Source organism: Leopardus geoffroyi, chromosome E1, assembly GCF_018350155.1.
Source record: "Leopardus geoffroyi isolate Oge1 chromosome E1, O.geoffroyi_Oge1_pat1.0, whole genome shotgun sequence".
In the NCBI taxonomy this organism is placed as follows: Eukaryota; Metazoa; Chordata; class Mammalia; order Carnivora; family Felidae; genus Leopardus; species Leopardus geoffroyi.
In genome coordinates this window covers 38,783,066-38,801,543 of record NC_059330.1, presented here as the reverse complement: position 1 = coordinate 38,801,543, position 18,478 = coordinate 38,783,066, and the positions used below count along the sequence as shown (strand labels likewise).

At 37.3% G+C, this 18,478-nt stretch overlaps 2 protein-coding genes across 4 annotated transcripts in view; one reads left to right on the top strand and one right to left on the bottom strand.

Moving 5' to 3' along the window:
- Nucleotides 1-4,503: 4,503 nt before the first annotated feature.
- ZPBP2 (zona pellucida binding protein 2) lies at nucleotides 4,504-11,711 on the bottom strand. 2 transcript variants are annotated; one of them, XM_045488707.1, is made up of 8 exons: nucleotides 11,506-11,711; nucleotides 11,297-11,362; nucleotides 10,039-10,164; nucleotides 8,675-8,836; nucleotides 7,877-8,095; nucleotides 7,151-7,233; nucleotides 5,515-5,695; nucleotides 4,504-4,962 (listed from the first exon to the last, which is right to left on the bottom strand). In XM_045488707.1, exons 1-8 carry the CDS (start codon nucleotides 11,552-11,554, stop codon nucleotides 4,868-4,870), a joined length of 981 nt encoding a protein of 326 aa, XP_045344663.1. In that variant the 5' UTR covers nucleotides 11,555-11,711; the 3' UTR covers nucleotides 4,504-4,867. The 2 variants fall into 2 exon arrangements, with proteins under 2 accessions (XP_045344663.1, XP_045344664.1); XM_045488708.1 differs by having other exon boundaries at nucleotides 11,520-11,711.
- Nucleotides 11,712-15,347: 3,636 nt separating this feature from the next.
- Nucleotides 15,348-18,478, top strand: part of IKZF3 (IKAROS family zinc finger 3) — a 91,416-nt gene continuing 88,285 nt past the window's right edge. Inside the window, exon 1 of one of the 2 annotated variants that reach the window (XM_045488704.1) lies at nucleotides 15,348-15,535. In XM_045488704.1, the coding sequence (XP_045344660.1) occupies nucleotides 15,529-15,535 (7 nt within the window). In that variant the 5' untranslated portion in view covers nucleotides 15,348-15,528. The remainder of the gene's footprint in view (nucleotides 15,536-18,478) is intronic. The other variant, XM_045488702.1, reaches the window with a different exon arrangement.

The following is an 18,478-nucleotide window of genomic DNA, read 5'->3' as shown; positions in this document are numbered from 1 at the left end:
GGCTGAGGGCAAGAAAAATAAGGAATGAGTAGTTGAAGAAGGAATACATGGGTATCAATTACAACCTCAGGACCAATTATAGAAACCAAGTAGCTTTGCATATTTTCTATTTGCTTGCTATATTCATATGTTTATTTTGTTTTATTTTATTTATTTATTTATTCATTTATTTATTGCATGCACAAGTGGGGGAGGGGCAGAAGGAAAGAGAGAATCTCAAGCAGGCTTCATGCCCAGCTCCATGAACTTGGGATCATGACCTGAGCTAAAATCAAGAATCTGATGCTCAACTGACTGAGCCACCCAGTGCCCCCATATGTTTATTTATTCATTTAAAAAATTTTAAGTTTATTTTGAGAGAGAGAGAAAGAGAGAGAGAATGAGTGGGTGATGGGCAGAGAGAGAGAGAGAGAGAGAGAGAGAATCCTAAGCAGCCCCCACACCCAGCATGAAGCCTGAAGCCTGATGTGGGGCTTGATCTGATGATCCTGAGATCATGACCTAAGCTGAAATCAAGAGTTGGATGCCTAACTGACTGAGCCACCCAGGTGCCCCCCCCTTTTATTTATTTTAATTTGCTACCCATTTTCTCACTTTTTATGATTTTTAGTTTATATTCAAGTTGTTGGAAGTTAATTTTACAATTTAGTTCTTAGGAAACTGAATGGTTCTGTGAATGAATTTGGGGAATAATTGATATAGCTAGGAATAAAAACAATGACTACCGGGACTATGTGTCTCTATGTTTTTAGGAAATGGTGGATACTTGTAGGATGGATAGCTGTATCTCCTCAGGTAGAAATATAAACTGTCAATGCACAAGAGTTCAAACGTGTACAAAGGTGCATATGGAGGGGTGCCTGGGTGGCTCAGTCGGTTGAGCGTCTGACTTCGGCTCAGGTGGTGATCTCATGGCTCATGAGTTCGAGCCCTGTGTTAGGCTCTGTGCTGACAGCTCAGAGCCTGATGCCTGTTTCATATTCTGGGTCTCCCTCTCACTTTCTGCCCTCTCCCACTCATGCTGTCTCTCTCTGTCTCTCAAAAATAAATAAACATTAAAAAAATTAATCAAAGGTGCATATGGAAGCTGACTAGCTAAAGGGTTGCATCATGCCAGTTATTATTTATTGCCTCTCAGCTCCAAATATATACTTTTTGTCTGCTTTGTGAAAATGGATCTGGGCCTTGTAAATGTTTTCCTTCACCAGCTGGCACAGTGTTAAATTTTGTCAGAAGATGATGTTGGAGTGACACTGCAGGAGGAAAGGAACTTTCTTTCTGGTTCTGGATTATTGCCTTGTCAGGCTCCTGTAGTATGTGTAATATTTCCAGTGTCCATATGCCACAGTGCATGGTGGCCAGCAGCTTTGCCAACAACCTCTCCTCCTTGTGTGATTTTGTAGACTGAGAAATTTCCCCATGAACAGTTTTTCCTTGGCACCCTAGAGGGTGGATCTCTGGAAAGTTACAGAGAGTGAATTTCCAGCATTGGTGACATCTGCTATTTGGTGACCCATGGTTGTGCCCTCTTCAATAAGGTCTGGATGTCTGCTCTGGGAGATGGTAGCTCTTTCTTGGAGACTCCATCTCAGTCCTAGTGGCAGTAGCTGCTCTTTATATCTGCTATTCCTATATTCTTAGTGTTATTTTTATATCTTACTAGCCAATTCCTTGCTATTCTAATCCTCTGTTATAGTAGTACTTCTTTATATTAAACTTTTCCTGTTCCAATTACTTTGTGTTTTCTGACTCCTAAGAGGATCCTGACTGGCTCACATGTCTACAATGTTAATACTGATACTAAACAATACTATTATTAAAATCATATAATGATATTACAAGAAAGGAAAACTACAGACCAACATCTCATAAAAATAAAAGCAAGAATCCTCAACAGGATATTAGCAAATCAAATCCAACAACGTATAAAAATGGTTATACACCATGACCCAACGGGATTTATTCTAAATATACTAGGATGGTTCAACATTTGAAAATCAATTAATGTAATCCATCTCATTAACAAGCTAAAGAAGAAAAAATCATATTATCACATCAGTAAATGCAGAAAAAGCATTTGGTAAAATCTAATACCCATTCATGATAAAAAAAAAAAAACTCTCAGCAAACTAGGAATGGAGTAGAAATTCCTCAACTTCATAAAGAACATCTACTAAAAAAAACTATAGCTAACATCATACTTACTGGTGAGAAACTGGATGCTTTCTCTCTAAGATCTGGAACAAGGCAAGGATATCCCCTCTTATCACTCCTATTCAATATCATACTGGAAGTTCTAGTTAATGCAATAAGACAAGAAATGAAAGATATACTGATTGGTAACGAAGAAACCAAACTGTCTTTGTTCACAGATAACATGAATGTTTATGTAGAAAATCCCAAAGAATCAACAAAAAACGTCTTGGAATTTATAAGTAATTACAGTAAGATCACAGGATATAAAGTTAATATACAAAAGCCAATTGCCTTCCTAAATACCAGCAATGAACATCTGGAATTTGAAATAAAAAAGTTTTGCACCAAAAACTTTAAATATTTAGACATAGAAATCTAAGAAAGTATGTACAGGATCTATGTGAGGAGAACTACAAAACTCTGATTAAATAAATCAAAGAAGACCTAACTAAATAGAGAGCTATCACATGATCCTGGATAGGAAGACTCAGTATTTTTAAGATGTCAATTTTCCCCTAGTCAGCCTATGGATTTAATGCAATTCCAACCAAACGCCCAGCAAGTCATCTGGGGGTTTTCAACAAACTCATTCTAAAGTTTATATGGAAAGCCAAAGATCCAGAATAACACAATACTAAAGAAGAACAAGGAGGACTGATACTAACCAAATTTAAGATGTACTATACAGCAATCAAGAAACATGGTATTGATGAAAGGATAGGCAAATCGATAAACGGAGCAGAATAGAGAACCCAGACACAGACCCACACAAATGTAGTCAAGCGATCATTGGCAAAGGAGCAAAGATAATTCAATGGAGGAAGGATAGTGTTTTCAACTAATGATGCTGGAACTGGACATCCATATGCAAATAAATAAAAATAATAAATAAATCTGGACACAAAACTTATCCTCTTCACAAAATTAATTAATTTTAGGCCTAAATGCAAAACATGAAACTATATACTTTCTAGAATATAACGAAAAAAATCTAGATGACTTTGGGTTTGGTGAAGAGTTTTGGGGTATGATGCTAAAAGCATGATCCATGAAAGAAAACTGCTAAGTTGGACTTTACTAAAATTAAAAACTTCTGCTTAATGAAAGACACTGTTAAAAGAATGAAGGGAAAGAATGGGAGAAAATATGTTCAAAACATGTAAGGAACTTGTAGCTAAAATATACAAAGAACTCTTAGAACTCAGCAATAAGAGAATAAAACGATCCAACAAAAAAATGAACAAAGATCTGGACACTTAATCAAAGAAGATACACAAATAATTATATGAAAAGATGCTAAGCATCAGATGTCATTAGAAAATTTCAAATTAAAACAACAATGAAATACCACTATATACCTCAGAATGTCCAAAATCCAAAAAACTGAAAATACCAAAAGCTGGTGAGGATGAGAAGCAAGAAGAACACATTAATTGCTGGTGAGAACACAAAAATGGTAAACCAATTTTGGAGATGATTTGTCAGTTTCTTACAAAACTAAACATATTCTTACCATACAACCCAGCAATCACACTTCTAGGTATTTATGCAATTGAGTTGAAAACTTATGTCCACACAAAAACATGCACACAAATGTTTACAGCAGCTTTATTCATAATCACCCAAAACTAGAAGCAACCAAGATGTCCTTTATAAATCCATACAATGGGATATTACTCAGCAATAAAAAATGATCTATCAAGTCACAAAGAGACATGGAGGAATCTTAAATGCATATTACTAAGTGAAAGAAGCAAGCCTGAAAAGTCTGCACACTATATAATTCCAAGTACATGACATTTGGGCAAAGGCAAAATTATAGAGATAATAAAAAAATCAGTGGTGTCAAGGGTTGTGGAGCAAGAGGGAGAGATGAATAGGTAAAGCACACAGGATTTTTAGGGTGGTGAAAACTATTCTGTATGAAACTGTAATGGTAAACACAAGGCATTATGCATTCATCAAACCCCACAGAACTGTATAATACAAAGAATGAACCTTAAACTATGAACTATAGTTAATAATAATGTATCAACATTAGTTCATTAATGTAACAAATGTATCACACTAACGCAGGAGGTTAATAATAGAGGAAACCGGAAAGGGGTGATGGCATGAGCTGGAGTGGGTATGTGGAACTCTAATATCTCAGTTATTCTATAAATCTAAAACTGTATTTTTAAAAAGTCTTAATTATTTTAAAAACTAAAAGCAAAGGGACCAAAATAAATAACTTTTTTGGTTCTAATTACAACAGTAAAATACAGGCCTTTATATCATATCAGAGTGATTTCAAACAAATTAATATATGGGAGGTATAAAGTTTTTTATTATATTATACTTCACTACTCTTTTTGATCTTAATATACCCTTAAGTACAGAGCAACAAATTCAGTTTGTAAACAGCAAAACATATTTCATTGAAAATCATCCACTAATACACTTTCCTTTGTACACTGGAGACATTAAATTCCTTCTTACAAATGCCATGTCAACTATCTTTTTAAAGTTCCTAAAATGTATGGTTTCCAATGTTCTGGTCTTACTGATCTTACTTAATGGATCTATGATGCTCTGGGATGTGAACAAATTATCTTATGTTCCCCACCTCCACAAGCAAGTAACAATACTTTCACCTCTAGTCTTCATATTACGATTTTTTGTTTGAAGTTTATGTGCAAGATTTAGCTCCATAAATACGGACAGAAACGCAGTTTTGACAAGTAACATCAACATCAGGACTAAAAGTCCCAGGACTACAAGCCACTGTAGAGGAAAAAACATGGAGTAGATTATTATAATTTCAGTTAGAGGTATTTTATACTAGTAATATAAATCTGCCCTCAATATCACACTGTTTCTATACCCATGTTATACTGAGTAATGTTCAGCCAATTAAGTTGTGAAAGATTATGAGTTTGAAACATTGTAATTTGATGATCTTAAAGGTAGGAGAAAGTCAGAATCCTATTTTTTCCTTTAAAATCAGCATTTTATAGTATCTTTTGCAGTGCCCCATTTACAAGTTCCTACTTCTAATGCTGTTTTCTAGGTAGGACCATTCTGTCATTTTCCTTCATAGCCTAGCAGCTTAACTCAGAATACTACAGAGATGTATTATAATACAAAAGAATGAATTAGGAAAAATTAATATACATGAAGATAATTATATTTAGAAATCTGGGCTTTGAATTTTACTTCCCTTTAAATATAACTTTTTGTGAAAGAATCACTATATTCAATTATCCTAAGGGAATTATTCATCTATTCTTCTGACCATATAATCTAAATATTTAGATATTTATATTTTATAATTACCGCAACAGCTAGCACAATTACTGTGTAGACCTTCATTTTTTCCAAAGCCTGGACGACAGCTATCCATACGTACTACTTGAAAACTGTGGTCCACAAAATGCATAGCTGGTATAGTTTTATTAAAGTTGTGGTAGTAAATATACGCTTGGCTCCGGAAAAATTCTTCTATCCGATCTCTTGCCTAAGATTTTAAAATACCAGAGAGAAGTACAGTTACTAAACTGTGAACCAAATTTATCCTCCTGTATCAGAGGCGATGAAACATAGTACAAACATGTCATGCTTTATGCAGCAGATGAATTCCTAAAAAGTTGTGTGTAAATACGAAAATTAGTCTAGCCTTGACCTTATCAATTATTGTCAATTCATATGTGCAATGGTTAAGAAAAATTAAATTGAGCTTTAAATTATTTGCAGCATGTCTATTCCATGTGTAGACAACTGAGAGTTCATTATTTCTTATTCCAAAGAGCCAAGCAAAATGGAAACCAAAACTGTTCTCTAATCAGCATTAAAACTAATAATGTACATTTTATTTTTTGAGCACAGAATTTAATAATAATTAATATTAACTGAGTGCTTTCCATAAGCCATGCACAATATTAAGGGCTCAAGGAACTAAATCAGGAGAGTAAAGGGATTTTTTTAGACTATGTCCTTAGCTTCTGAGAATGGCAGAGGGAAAGCAACTATAATGACCAGCATAGATACAATTTTGGAAGAACTACTGGTTTAACCTAGGATTACATGATTGTGGGGTTGTTCTTCAAGAAGCTACTTAGTTGCCATTTGGGAAACAAAAACCAGGGGTCCATTCTTCTATCATAGAAGAAATACATAATATTAACCTGGAGAGCTACATATTATTCTAGATGTATTATTCCAAAACAAAACATCTTGAGATGGCCCAGACTCTCACAATCTCTGCTTTAAAAACTGAAACCAGTGGTTGGTGGCGGTGGGGTGGGGGGTGGGAAGCGCCTTGGTGGCTCAGCCAGTCAAGTGTCCGACTTCTGCTCAGGTCATGATCTCACCCTTCATGAGTTCAAGCCCTGCTTTGGGCTCTGTGCTGACAGCTTAGAGCCTGAAGCCTGCTTCCTATTCTGTGTCTCCCTTTCTCGGCCCCTCCCCTGCTCACACTCTGTCTTTCTCTCTCTCTCTCAAAAATAAGTAAACAAACAAATAAATAAATAGTAAGTAAAAACTGAAAATAGGGGCACTTGGGTGGCTCAGTGGGTTAGGCATCTGACTTAAGCTCAGGTCATGATCTCTCAGTTTGTGAGTTTGAGCCCCGCATTGGGCTCTGTGCTGACAGCTCAGAGCCTAGAGCCTGCTTCAGATTCTGTGTCTCCCTCTCTCTCTGTCCCTGCCCTCGTGTTCTCTTTCTCTCTCTCAAAAATAATAAATAAACATTAAAAAAATTTTAAAAACTAAAGCCAAAAATCAATAATACTTTATATTTTTAAAAAGAATAATTTAAATCTACCTGCTTAGAATGTCTATTATTGATAAATATTCACAACATGGAGGAATAGATTTTTGAAGAAACTTTTAAATTAATAAAATAAAGTATTCACAATTTTTACACAGCTTTGTTAACTATTCAAATACTTTCCCCCTACACTGAAATTCTTACCTGGAGGATATTATGATTAGTGATATCTTCACAGTCAGCAGAATCATTGCATGCACCTTTCCACCCTGGTGCAAAAGGATTAACTGGAGAGAAATAAAATACCTTCACAAAAGTATTCTAAAAAGTTCCAAACATTCCAACAAAGCCTCCAGTGCTGAATTTAGTATGCATGTGTGCATGTGTTTATCTAATCTTAGTGATAAAGTAAAATACACAAGTTGAATAATTTATACATTATTATTTCACTCCATCTGGGGGCTAATCAAAGTAACTACAAGGGTTTAAAATGAATGGAAATAAATTTGGTTTGGTTCTTCTCTTTTATTAAGTTCTTCTCAAAAATACAATTTAAAATTTTATAAGAATTCATAAATTAAATATTAGCTGCATAGTTAAAGGCCATATTTATAAAGTGATATTGACTTCTAAAAGATAAGCAGCCTGGCTGCTCAGGGGTGCCTGGCTGGCTCAGTCAGTAGAGCATGCAACTCTTGATCTTGGGGTTGTGAGTTCAAGCCCCATGTTGGTCATGGAGCCTATTTAAAAAAATTTAAAAAGAGGTAAGCAAAAATATATCGTCGTTTAAGGTAAATAATTAAAACATTAATTTTTAAAACCATAACCAGGCTAGGACCAACAATATACTTTAGTGCGTAACAAACATTTAGGGCCTACTATTTGTAAGATATCTCACATTAAAGAAATGTTAAAAAATTTTTTTTTTACCTTGAAAGGCTATAAATAGCTCATGTATGAGGCCATGTTTTGGAATTTTAACAAAATGGCATTTATATGATGGTTCTATGACATGGCATGACAAATCAGAGATTAAATTATCCAAGATTTTCTTCAGCACTCTAAAAAGCAGGTCATTATATCTTCCTTCACAAGACTTTGTGGTAAAACGTACAGCCATCTGATATGAGTAATCAGGTTCCCGATAGGCTTTAAAAAATTATGAGAATAAAAACAATTGTGCTTACCATTAATTTCTTCTACCAAAGAACTTGCAAATAACATGTAATATGAAATCCCATTAATCTTGCAAATCAGCATAGAAATTTATCTAATAAAAACGTTTTACCAGTTTGTTCTCAAAAAATGTATAAAACTAATAACTTTAATGAAAAAAGGTTGTTTTCATCTGATATGTTATCTAATCAGTACAAGAGAAGAAATGGCTGGATAGATAGATATGTTAACAGTATAAAAAAATAAAATGGTGGAATAGCTTAAAATGCAGAAAGTGTCACTGCTCTCAGCACAGTCCAGTGAAAAGGATCATCAATTTGCTTTTATAGAATTAACATCAGTTTTTAAATTACTTGGCAAAATTGTGATATGGTAGATTATACTTGCATACCTAGAGGGTGGGAAGTGGGAGGCTGAAAGAGGATTGTTAAGGACATACTATCTAGATGTCAATTTAAGAGTTTGTGTGGTCATTCTCACTAAATGAAGAGACCATACACTTAGTTCTTATCCAAACTAAATGTATAAGTTAAAACGTGCCCATAGTCTTACCAAAGATCATAAAGTCATATCTCTGCTTTACTATTGTTTCTTCTTGGGTTTCTGCTTTGACAGTCTTATAAGAAAGAATACATGTGTAAAGTCCAGACAAAGCCTCCAGAAAATCTTTCACCATCAGCTTTCCTGTTTTAGTTATATTTATTTGATTATTTCCTAAACAGAAATAGTAAATTATTTGGTTGTTTAACATATAACAATTCAGACACTATTTAGTAAACTCGGGGTTACAAATAAATACAAAAATTTAAAAATTAACGGACTATTTAAACATTTAACTTCAAGAATTAAAAGAAATCTTAATTCTGTTATACTCTTGTGGAAAGCCACATGAGGTAAGCACACTTTTGAAATATATTTTGGTTTTCTTTAACTTGGTTCCTGGCCTCTAATTTCAATTGGTTTATGCTAGTAACTTAGTAAATGAAATTATACTGCTCTGTAGTACTACACAATTTCCTCATGTAAAACAGAAATTAATGTTAATATTCCCCAAAACTCTTCTAACATCATGAAAAAGTATATATTGGATATTCATCTCCAATACAGATACTACAAAGATAACTTTTAGGTTTTATAAAAACTTTTGAACTAATACCGCTCTGAGAAGTAAGGTACAAAAGGTTTGTATGCTGGTTTTTACATACAGAGAAAATAAGGCACAGACCAAGATACATAACATGATTTGTCTAAGTATGGAGCAAGTGAAACCCCAGTTAAAATTAAATTTCAGGAGTGCCTGCATGGCCCAGGCATCCAGCTTTCGGTTTTGGCTCAGTTCATGACCTCACGGTTTTGTGAGTTCGAGCCTTGCGTCAGGCTCTGCACTAACAGTGCAGAGGCTGCTTGGGATTCTCTTTCTCTCCCTCTCTCTCTCCTCCTCCCCTGCTCACGCTGTCTCTGTCCTCTCGAAATAAATAAATAAAACTTAAAAAAAATAATTTAAAAAATAAATAAATTTCAGGGCACCTAGGTGGCTCAGTCGGTTGGGCCACTGACTTGATTTTGGCTCTCAAAAATAAATAAACACTAGGGGCGCCTGGGTGGCTCAGTCGGTTGAGCGACTGACTTCAGCTCAGGTCATTATCTCATGGTTTGGGAGTTTGAGCCCCAAGTTGGGCTCTGTGCTGACAGCTCAGAGCCTGGAGCCTGCTTCGGATTCTGTGTCTCCCTCTCTCTTTGCCCCTCCCCCACTCATGCTCTGTCTCTGTCTCAGAAATAAATAAACATTAAAAATAATAAAAATAAACATTAAAAAAATTAAATTTCAATTTGTTCATTCCAATAAGTGACAGTGCTTTTCTTTTTAAAAAAGTCCATATCATTTTAAAAGAAGATACTGATATCAAACAAATTACCTGTTAATGGCTTTTCATTAGGCCCAATCCATATGTAGGTGGGGTCCACTGTTTCTTTTTTAGCACGTCTAAAATCCATACAGACAAGGACTGGGCTATGATGATGTAATTTTACATATAATTTCACTGTGACAAAATAAAATAACATATAGCCATATTATTAGCAAAATTAAGAAATACACGTCCTACCATTTTGTCTCAAGGACACACTAACTCTTTTTGGATTTCCCTATTTGAAAAAATAGCCTATCATTATAACATTTAGAATACGAATATAAATTCCTTCTTGCTTCTTACAAGTTTTTAAAACTCTAGATTGATAGTAAATATTCTTTTTTTTCTGTGATATTATAGTTTTGTTTATAAAAATGTACATGATGCATTTAGTTCATTTTAATGTACAGATTCAGAACTCACTTGAATCAATTTTTTGAAGGGTTAGTGGAATCAATTTAAAGATCAGAAAAGGGGGGCCCTTGGGTGGCTCAGTGGGCTGAGCGTCAGATGCTTACTTGGTTTCTGCCTAGGTCATGATCCCAGAGTCCTGGGATCCAGCTCTGTCTGGGTCTGGCTCCCGCACGTAGAGCCTGCTTGGGATTCTCTCCCTCCCATGCTTGCACTTCCCTCCCCTGCTGGCACTCACTCTCTCTCAAAATAAATAAATTAAAAACAAACAAACAAAAAAAACCTTTAAATAGTCTACTGAATACCAGCCCCTGAACATACAAAGAAGGTACCCTCCCACCGTTTGGCAGGTGGCGAAAAGGGGAGGGACTCCAAACATGGAGAGCTTCCAAACATGACAAATGCCCAAAGTTATCCCAAAGTTATCTCAAGTTAGCCTGTGGGACCAATTTTTCCTTGGGGAGTGTGGGGAAGTGTTATCATAGTGATAAACAACATTTGCGCTGAGCCTTAAAGGATGTGTAGGAACTCCAAACAGAGGACTTGCAGCCCTGGAAATCACTGAGTGGGCCTTGCATGTTGCAAAGCAGTAGAGATGCCTGGAAGAAAGGTGGCATCAGAGAAAGATCTGGATTGAATCCTAGCTCCTTACGAGCTGTGCGACTTTAGGCCAGGTGATACACTAAGGTGTAGCAGGCAGGGTCTCTGTAAGGATGAAAGGACGAGAGTGCCAAGCACCAGGTGGATGGTCAATGAACTTTCTCTCCCTTTCCCTCCGCTGGAAGAACCTTAAGCAGGTCCACTGCTCCCCCCGCTCTTCTGACAGACTCTGCGGGTGAAGAGTCCTTAGTACCTGGGTGTCCGGGCTTGCCATAAATGAAACCTTTGCTTGTGCGTTCCGAAGAACGCCGACCTCCAGCTGCGGAAGAAAGAAACCACTGACTTTTTCGGTAGAAGAGGAGCCGGGGCTCAGAGTGGGGTTAGGGCGGGGAGAAGCGGAGGAGACAGGACTGGGAAGAGGGACAAGGCAGTGGGGGGAGGACCGAGCGGGAGGAGCCCCACCTCCAGTGAGGTACCAGAGCACCGCAGAGAGTAGGGCCCACGCTCGCATCACGGCTCAGGGGCTAGCGTCGAGGGAGGCGTCGAGGGGCGGGATCCTTCCTACCTCAGCCCCAGCCCAACGCCTCCCCATCTCTCCTCCACAGAGCGGAGCAAACCGCCGGGATCAGCTCCCCTACCGGTCCGTCGCTACCGCGGAGCGGACGCCCAGGAGAGCGCGCGTGCGCGCTCCGGGAGCTCGCGCGCGGGGGCGGGGCCGGCGCGCGCTGGGCCCGAGCGCCGGAGGCGAGCGCCCCGCCCTCTCGCGCACACTCGGCCGCCCTCGTGCGAGTGCCTCGCGCCACACGCCTGGCGACTGGTGGTGTCATTTTCCCGCGCTCTCCGCGACTTAATTCTGTGAACGGCTCCTGGGAGAAGGAAAGAGTAAAGTTAAAGAAGTCAAGGCTGCACGTTTCGGTTACTTAACCTTTCTGGAGGCTGAAGAGATCTACGAGAGGAACACTGTTGGGCCCCCAGTGGGACGATGGGGTAAGGCGAGTGAGAGATGCAATTACATTAGGACCGGAGAGAGGGAGAAGCGTTGGAGAAATTTCCTCCCCACAGGACACAAAGAGCTTGTGGAAATTTCCTGTGCCTTGGTTCTCATGAATTCTGCCTGAAGTTGTGTGCACAATCTTTTCCAAACTCTTCCACCCGATTTTTACCTAACTGCATTTCCTACCCCCCAAACGAAGAACCCGAGGAACCACTAGTGCGCCAACAAGGCATCTCCAGCCCTTCCCACTCGAGAGGAACATTTAACCTTTATTTTCCACATCCCAGTATCAGAGGGTGTGGGGAGACCCCCATGCAAATTTGTCTAGGGTTGTGAAGTAATCTTCTTTTGAAAACGGACCCATTTGAAAGGGCAAGATCCCCAGCTCTGCTTTGCCTGTGGGGATGGATGACAAATGAGTCGAGATCACAGAGCTCTGAAAGAGACCGTGCCCCGTCATTCATGGTTCCTTCTTGGCTACCAGTTTGGTGGCCTGTTTGTTGTCTATTTCTTAGCGGTGGGACACCCTGGGTGGTGGTTTTGAGTAAGCTGGTGGGTAAAGAGACCAAGGTTCAGACAGGGTGCAGAATGATTATTTGGGGTGAGATCAAGAGTTTTCAGTTTTATTTCCTTTGAGCCAAGTCAGTACTTGGACTATCTCAGATGGTCCAGGAGCAACCTTTGTCAGTGATTTCATTTTGAGTCACTGTTAATTATACCTACATAGCTGAAGCCATGAAATGTGACTCAGTGAGTCAGATCCACCCATGTCAGTTACTGTGTCTAGATTCATGGTTTAGTCTCAACTGTTCCTTTCTTAAGGTGGTGATAGTGGAGACAGATTTAGGCATTATCTTTAATTCCCTAGTAGTTTGACTTTCCAGTGTTAGTCAAAGTACCTTTGGTAGCTTCCCAGTTATTATAAGTAAATCGATCCTTATAAATCCTGTGTGAAAAGCTTTGACTACTGTGAGGAGAGACTAAACTAAACGAGTCGTGTTTGTTTGCTGAAAGTATGTGTCCACTCTTCTAAAATAAACTTTTAATTTTAAAACAGTTTTAGATTTATGGGAAAATGGGGAGTATAGTACAGAGTTCTCACGTGCTCCCACCTAGTTTTCCCTCCTATTCCCATCTTACATTAGTACAGTACATTTCATACAGTTAATGAACCAGTGCTGATGCATTACTATTAAATAAAGCATGTACTTTTTAGTTTCCTTCGTTTTTACCTCATGCCCTTTTTTTCTGCTCCAGAATCCCATAGTACATTAAGTCATCATGTCTCCTTAGGTTCTTCTTGGCTGTGACAGTTTTTCAGACATTTCCTATTTTTGATAATTTTGACAGTTAATGACAATTTTGATGACATTGACCTGACCTTCACTGGTTAGGTACTTTGCAGAATGCCTCTCTTTTGGAATTTGTCTGATGTTTCTCATTATTATACTAAGGTTATAGGTACTGGGGTGGAAGACAATAGAGGTAAAGTGCCATTCCCATCACATCGTATTAAGGATACGTACTGCCAACATGCTTTATCACCCTTGATGTTATCTTGCTCATCTGGCTAAGGTAGTGTTTGTCAGGTTTCTCTACTCGAAAGTTACTCTTTTTCCTCTCTTTCATACTGTGCACTTTGGAAGGAAGTCACTATGTGCAGCCCACACTTAAGGATTGGGGATTTATGATCCACCTCCTTGAGGATGGAGTAGCTAGGTAAATTATTTCATGCATCTACTTTTTATCTATTCCCTTAAGTACCATTCTCTGAGTCTGAAATACTCCATTTTGAACTAATAATTTACAGAGGAGTAACATGTTCCACTGCTAAGTGTAATAAAAGTTTTTACATCCTTTTAATAACCAAACAACCATTCATCCTTAAACCATCCCTTGAAAATTTACAGTTCCTCTTCTGCTACTTTTGATGTGCTATTTTTGCTTTTAGAAACTAACAAACAACAAATTTCCCCTTTCAATACTATAATTAGACTTGGTGTTTAGAGTATTTCTCCAAAATTGACACTATCCTGTAGAACTCCAACCCCTACGAGCTACAGAGATACCACATTGGTGTCATGATATTAAAACAAAGCCAATGCAACTTATTTACTCATTAAAGAAAAATTGCCCACCACACATGTATGTGTATGTATATAGATACACATGCCTATATGTATGTGTGTGTGTGTGCCTCCTATACCAAGGCATATTTAAAATAAACTAAAATTCATAAAATTACAACATGTATATTTTAACTTGTAAGTGTGGGTTTCTTTTGATATGGTCTGCTGATGTGCAAACTCCCAACCTTAAGTCTGAAATATACACTAACAATGTAATTTTCTAGCAAGGGTGGAAGTGGCCTTTTTGAGAATCATTCACATGTTTTCCAATTCAAAACAATGGATATCTTTATAAGGATTCACCAAAACAATGTCCCTTAGACTTCAATGTGAAGAAAAGTTCTGCTTTTGAAATATTGTTATGTGGTCACTTCCCCTTTCCTTTTCCTATAGTCAAATTTGTGCTTTACCTCTATAAAGAGGGAGGGATGTTGGGGAAAGATGTTGACCGGTACATTTTTGTGCAGTAACATCTTTGAGTTAATTTTACTATCTTATCACCCCCTCCCCCTTAGCTCTATTTACTTTACTTACTTTTCTGATACAGCGTGTGTGTGTGTGTGTGTGTGTGTGTGTGTGTGTGTGTGTGCATTTTTTGGTAAGCTGTCTTAGATCCTCCTTTGAAGAAGTCAGAGTAATAGAAAATAAACACACGTAAATAGAGTGCATAGTATTTTGTGAGTGGTGGCAACAGTTCTCAGACAGGAAAATAAAAGTGAGAGAATTTTTGCTTCGCGAAATGAAAAAGTCGAGTTGATAAAAGTGCCCAAATCCTTTTGAACTTAGAGTTTTCTGAAAACTTGGACGAAGAATTATCACGTGAAAAGCAAAACTGAAGAAGAAAAACAGAATACTTCAAATGAAATGTGTTCTCTTTGATAGTATTCCTGGCTATCATCCCCCAATCTAGACCAAAAGTTCCAGATCTTGTTACACTTAAGACAAACCTCTCTGAACTTAAACTTGTAAGAAACAATCCAGAGCCCCCCTTCCCCCATATATTACGCTCCCATCCATTATCCTTCTTAGACACTTTGGGACAATTTACTGATGGGCCATTTCCATCCTATCTGGGTTCTCAGGTTTGACATTCAAAAAGGGGCTGGAGGTGAGGAACTCGGGCGCTCCGCGGTGAACGTGCTTTAAAGCCGCCGCCAGCCAGCGCCGCTGTAACCCTGTGCACCGGCGGGTCGCCCGCTCCTGCCCCTTTCAATCTGCGCCGACGCGGCGGCGCGATCCCGGGGACTCCCCGCGCCGGGAATCTCCCGCCAGCTGCGCGCTGCGTCCCGGCGACGGCAGGAGCACGTGGAGCGGCCGGGTAGCCAGAGCGGCAGCTCCAGCCCAACCCAGCCCGGCAGCGAGATGGAAGGTGAGCCTCCAGCCCGCTTCTTTTCTAAGGGGTCTTTGAAAAGCTCGACCGGTGCACGCAGCAGAGAGAGTACCTTCTGAATCTCGGTTTTGCTTCTATTTATTTCTTTTGTCAAAAGTAAATATGAGGCATTTCAGAGGGCAAAGCGTGTAGTTCTTAAACATCTCTCATTTTGCCCTCCCCCCCCAACCCCCACCTAACTTTGGGAAATGATAACTTCTCCGCAATTTTATGTCTTAAGGGTTGTCAGACATGAGGGCTCAACTCGAAGTCTGCAGAGGAAGAGTACTTATGGCACTGAAATGGCAGCAAACCTGGGTTGGAATAATTGATTCTTTTGGATTTTTTTTTTTTTCTTCCATGGCCTCAGTGTCCATTGGATTCCGGCTAACCTGAGTGACTTGTTTAGAATTAAACTTAACAGTTTTTCTTCTTCTAAGAGTAAATGCTGTCATATGGGGAAGGTAAATTTTAAACTGGTTGGCACTTGTGGTTCGCTTGGAACTCGATCTTCTAATGGTCCTTTATCCAAAGCAAGAACCAGGATCAATTAAAAAGTTTCATTTGAATTAATTTTGAGAGTCGTGAAACTATCCTCACTTCTCAAAAAATTTCAGTATATACTTACTTGGGATAACTAAAATTTCACACCACTGTTGTAAACTTTTCAACAAGGGTTTGTTACACTCTGAAAAATGGAAGATTTTCAAGTTGGGGAATGCATTTCAAGTTGGGGAAGGTGCTGATATTTGGAAAACTAGAATTTGTGAGAAACGGATTCATTCTCTTAATAAGTGAGATACTGACACCTAATTAAAATGTTAATTTGATAAATATTATAAATAACATGGTTTTTTTCATAATAATGAATTGATCTTTGGCAACCCTAGATCTAGAGTATATAAAGTTATTTAAATTTAATTAACTACTTTGAGATACAAGATACATGTGGCAGAACTTTTTTTTTTCCTTCAAAATATAATTAAGTGCAATATCGTGGTCCTGAATCTTCAGTTTGTACCTGGGTATGCTTACAATTTTTCTAACTGCTGTGGCCCATATACATTTTTTTTTTCTTTAAGTAGAATGCCAAACAATAAGTCAATAAACAGTATGTGTTTAGTATGGATATGACAACTTTTAAATAGCCATTATGAATAATGCTTCAAGTGTTTTATGAAAAACTATGCTTTTAAAATTTTAAATTATTAGGGTTTAAAAAAATAACTTAAAATTGACACTGTGAATATTTTAAAAATGGTCTATGAAGTATAATTGTTAACATGTAAAGGCTTTGTTGACCAAGAACAGGAAAAAAAAATTAGGTCACTGTACACTATGAAAAAATAATTTTAAAAATTCTCATGCTTTAATTATTATAAATGAATTGCTGAATTTATTTTGTGAAGTCATAAATCAATATTCAACACTATTTTTTTCTTATTCCTAATCATTTCACTTCTCCAGACTAACATGCAGAATAGTGTAAATCCATGGAAACTAGAGTGTTTCCCTGTAAATGTTAATACTCTTGGATTCATTTATTTAATGTGAAATAAAGAAATTATTAAATAAATAGCATAATTTGGGATAGTAATGCCCTTAACAAAGACTTTTAGATAAGCCTGAATAAAGGCTCTCTGAAAAAGAAAGGAATGAAAACTTGTATAGAATTTGGTTTAGAATGCACAAACTATAAATGGAAAGAGATGGAATCTGGAATATAGGCAGTGATCAGCTGTGAGTTTATATGTCTAGATTAAATTCATAGGTCCATAGAGATGGATGGTATATAGTATGCTTAATGCAAAAACTTGAAAGAAAAGAAAAGGTTAATGATATGAATTTGGCTGTGCTACTTGAGGACAGAGTATTTGATGCAGTAAAATATCTAGTTCTTTCCCCGAGATTGACTAATCTGGTCCATGTGTTTGATATTTAAAATATTTTTATATTATCTTGACATTTTGGTCTCAATATAAAGAAATTTGACCTGGAATGTATACCTCTCATTTCTTGGTAGTATAAGAAAGTAGAATACTTTATGGAATACCTTTATTTTCTGCCTAATTTGGTGGTAAAATTAACATGCTATAGTTTATTGTAAAATGTGAAGCTGTTTAGTCATTCCTTCAACATATAAAATCTTTTTAAAATTCATTCATCAATAGATGTTTATTGAGACTTTCTATTATGATTTCAGATGAAATAAGCTTTGAAATTGAAATTTTGTCATGTAAAAATGAAAAGTTAATGCATATAATAAATCAAAAGCTGTAACTTTTTCTTTTCTCACAATCTTTGATCCTAAGTATTTTCTATCCAAAGACTCTTGATGTTGCTAAGTTTTGTTATTTGTGTTATAGTAACAGTATCTTCTTCTTTTTGTTATGGTTGAGAAATAAGGTGGTTCACAAAAATGGATTTCATAGGTATTGGCATGTTTCTCATTTAATATAAAACCTTTCTATTTAAATGATACTGGGTAGAGATCTTTCTAAGTGTATTTATTACACAGCCCCCTCCCTGTCTTATAAACAAAGTACATGAGAGATCTCTTTATCTTGGTAACCTTGAGTCACTATTCTGACCATCAGGTAATGTTCTATAGTATATTCTTATGGGGGATTTGAACTGTGCAGAGCTGAATGCCCCTACACTAAATATTCCAGGGTTATTGAACAAATTTTGTTTCCTTGATGTCAGCTTCTGCTTCTTATCACATGGCTTTTGTGGAAGCCATTTTTCACTTCTAGGTCCCTTTCTATGCTTTGGATGGTTGAGTTTTACAGAGATATAGCCTCCAAATGGTGGAGCTTACTAGCCCTCCATTATGAGCATATGAAGGATGAAATGGTAAAGTTCAAAGGAACAAAAATGACAGAAAGGTCACAGGATCCTGACAGAATATAATTTTAGAAAATTCCTGTGTGTACTTCCTAT

Bases quoted from the DNA above. Each gene is read 5' to 3' on its own strand.
- ZPBP2 (XM_045488707.1), bottom strand. From the start codon at position 11,554: ATGCGAGCGTGGGCCCTACTCTCTGCGGTGCTCTGGTACCTCACTGGA. The intron at 11,363-11,505 runs GTGGGGCTCCTC...TTTCTTCCGCAG, and splicing joins GCTCTGGTACCTCACTGGAG to CTGGAGGTCGGCGTTCTTCG. The intron at 7,234-7,876 runs GTAAAAAAAAAA...ATTTCTCTCCAG, and splicing joins GCTATTTATAGCCTTTCAAG to TTAATCCTTTTGCACCAGGG.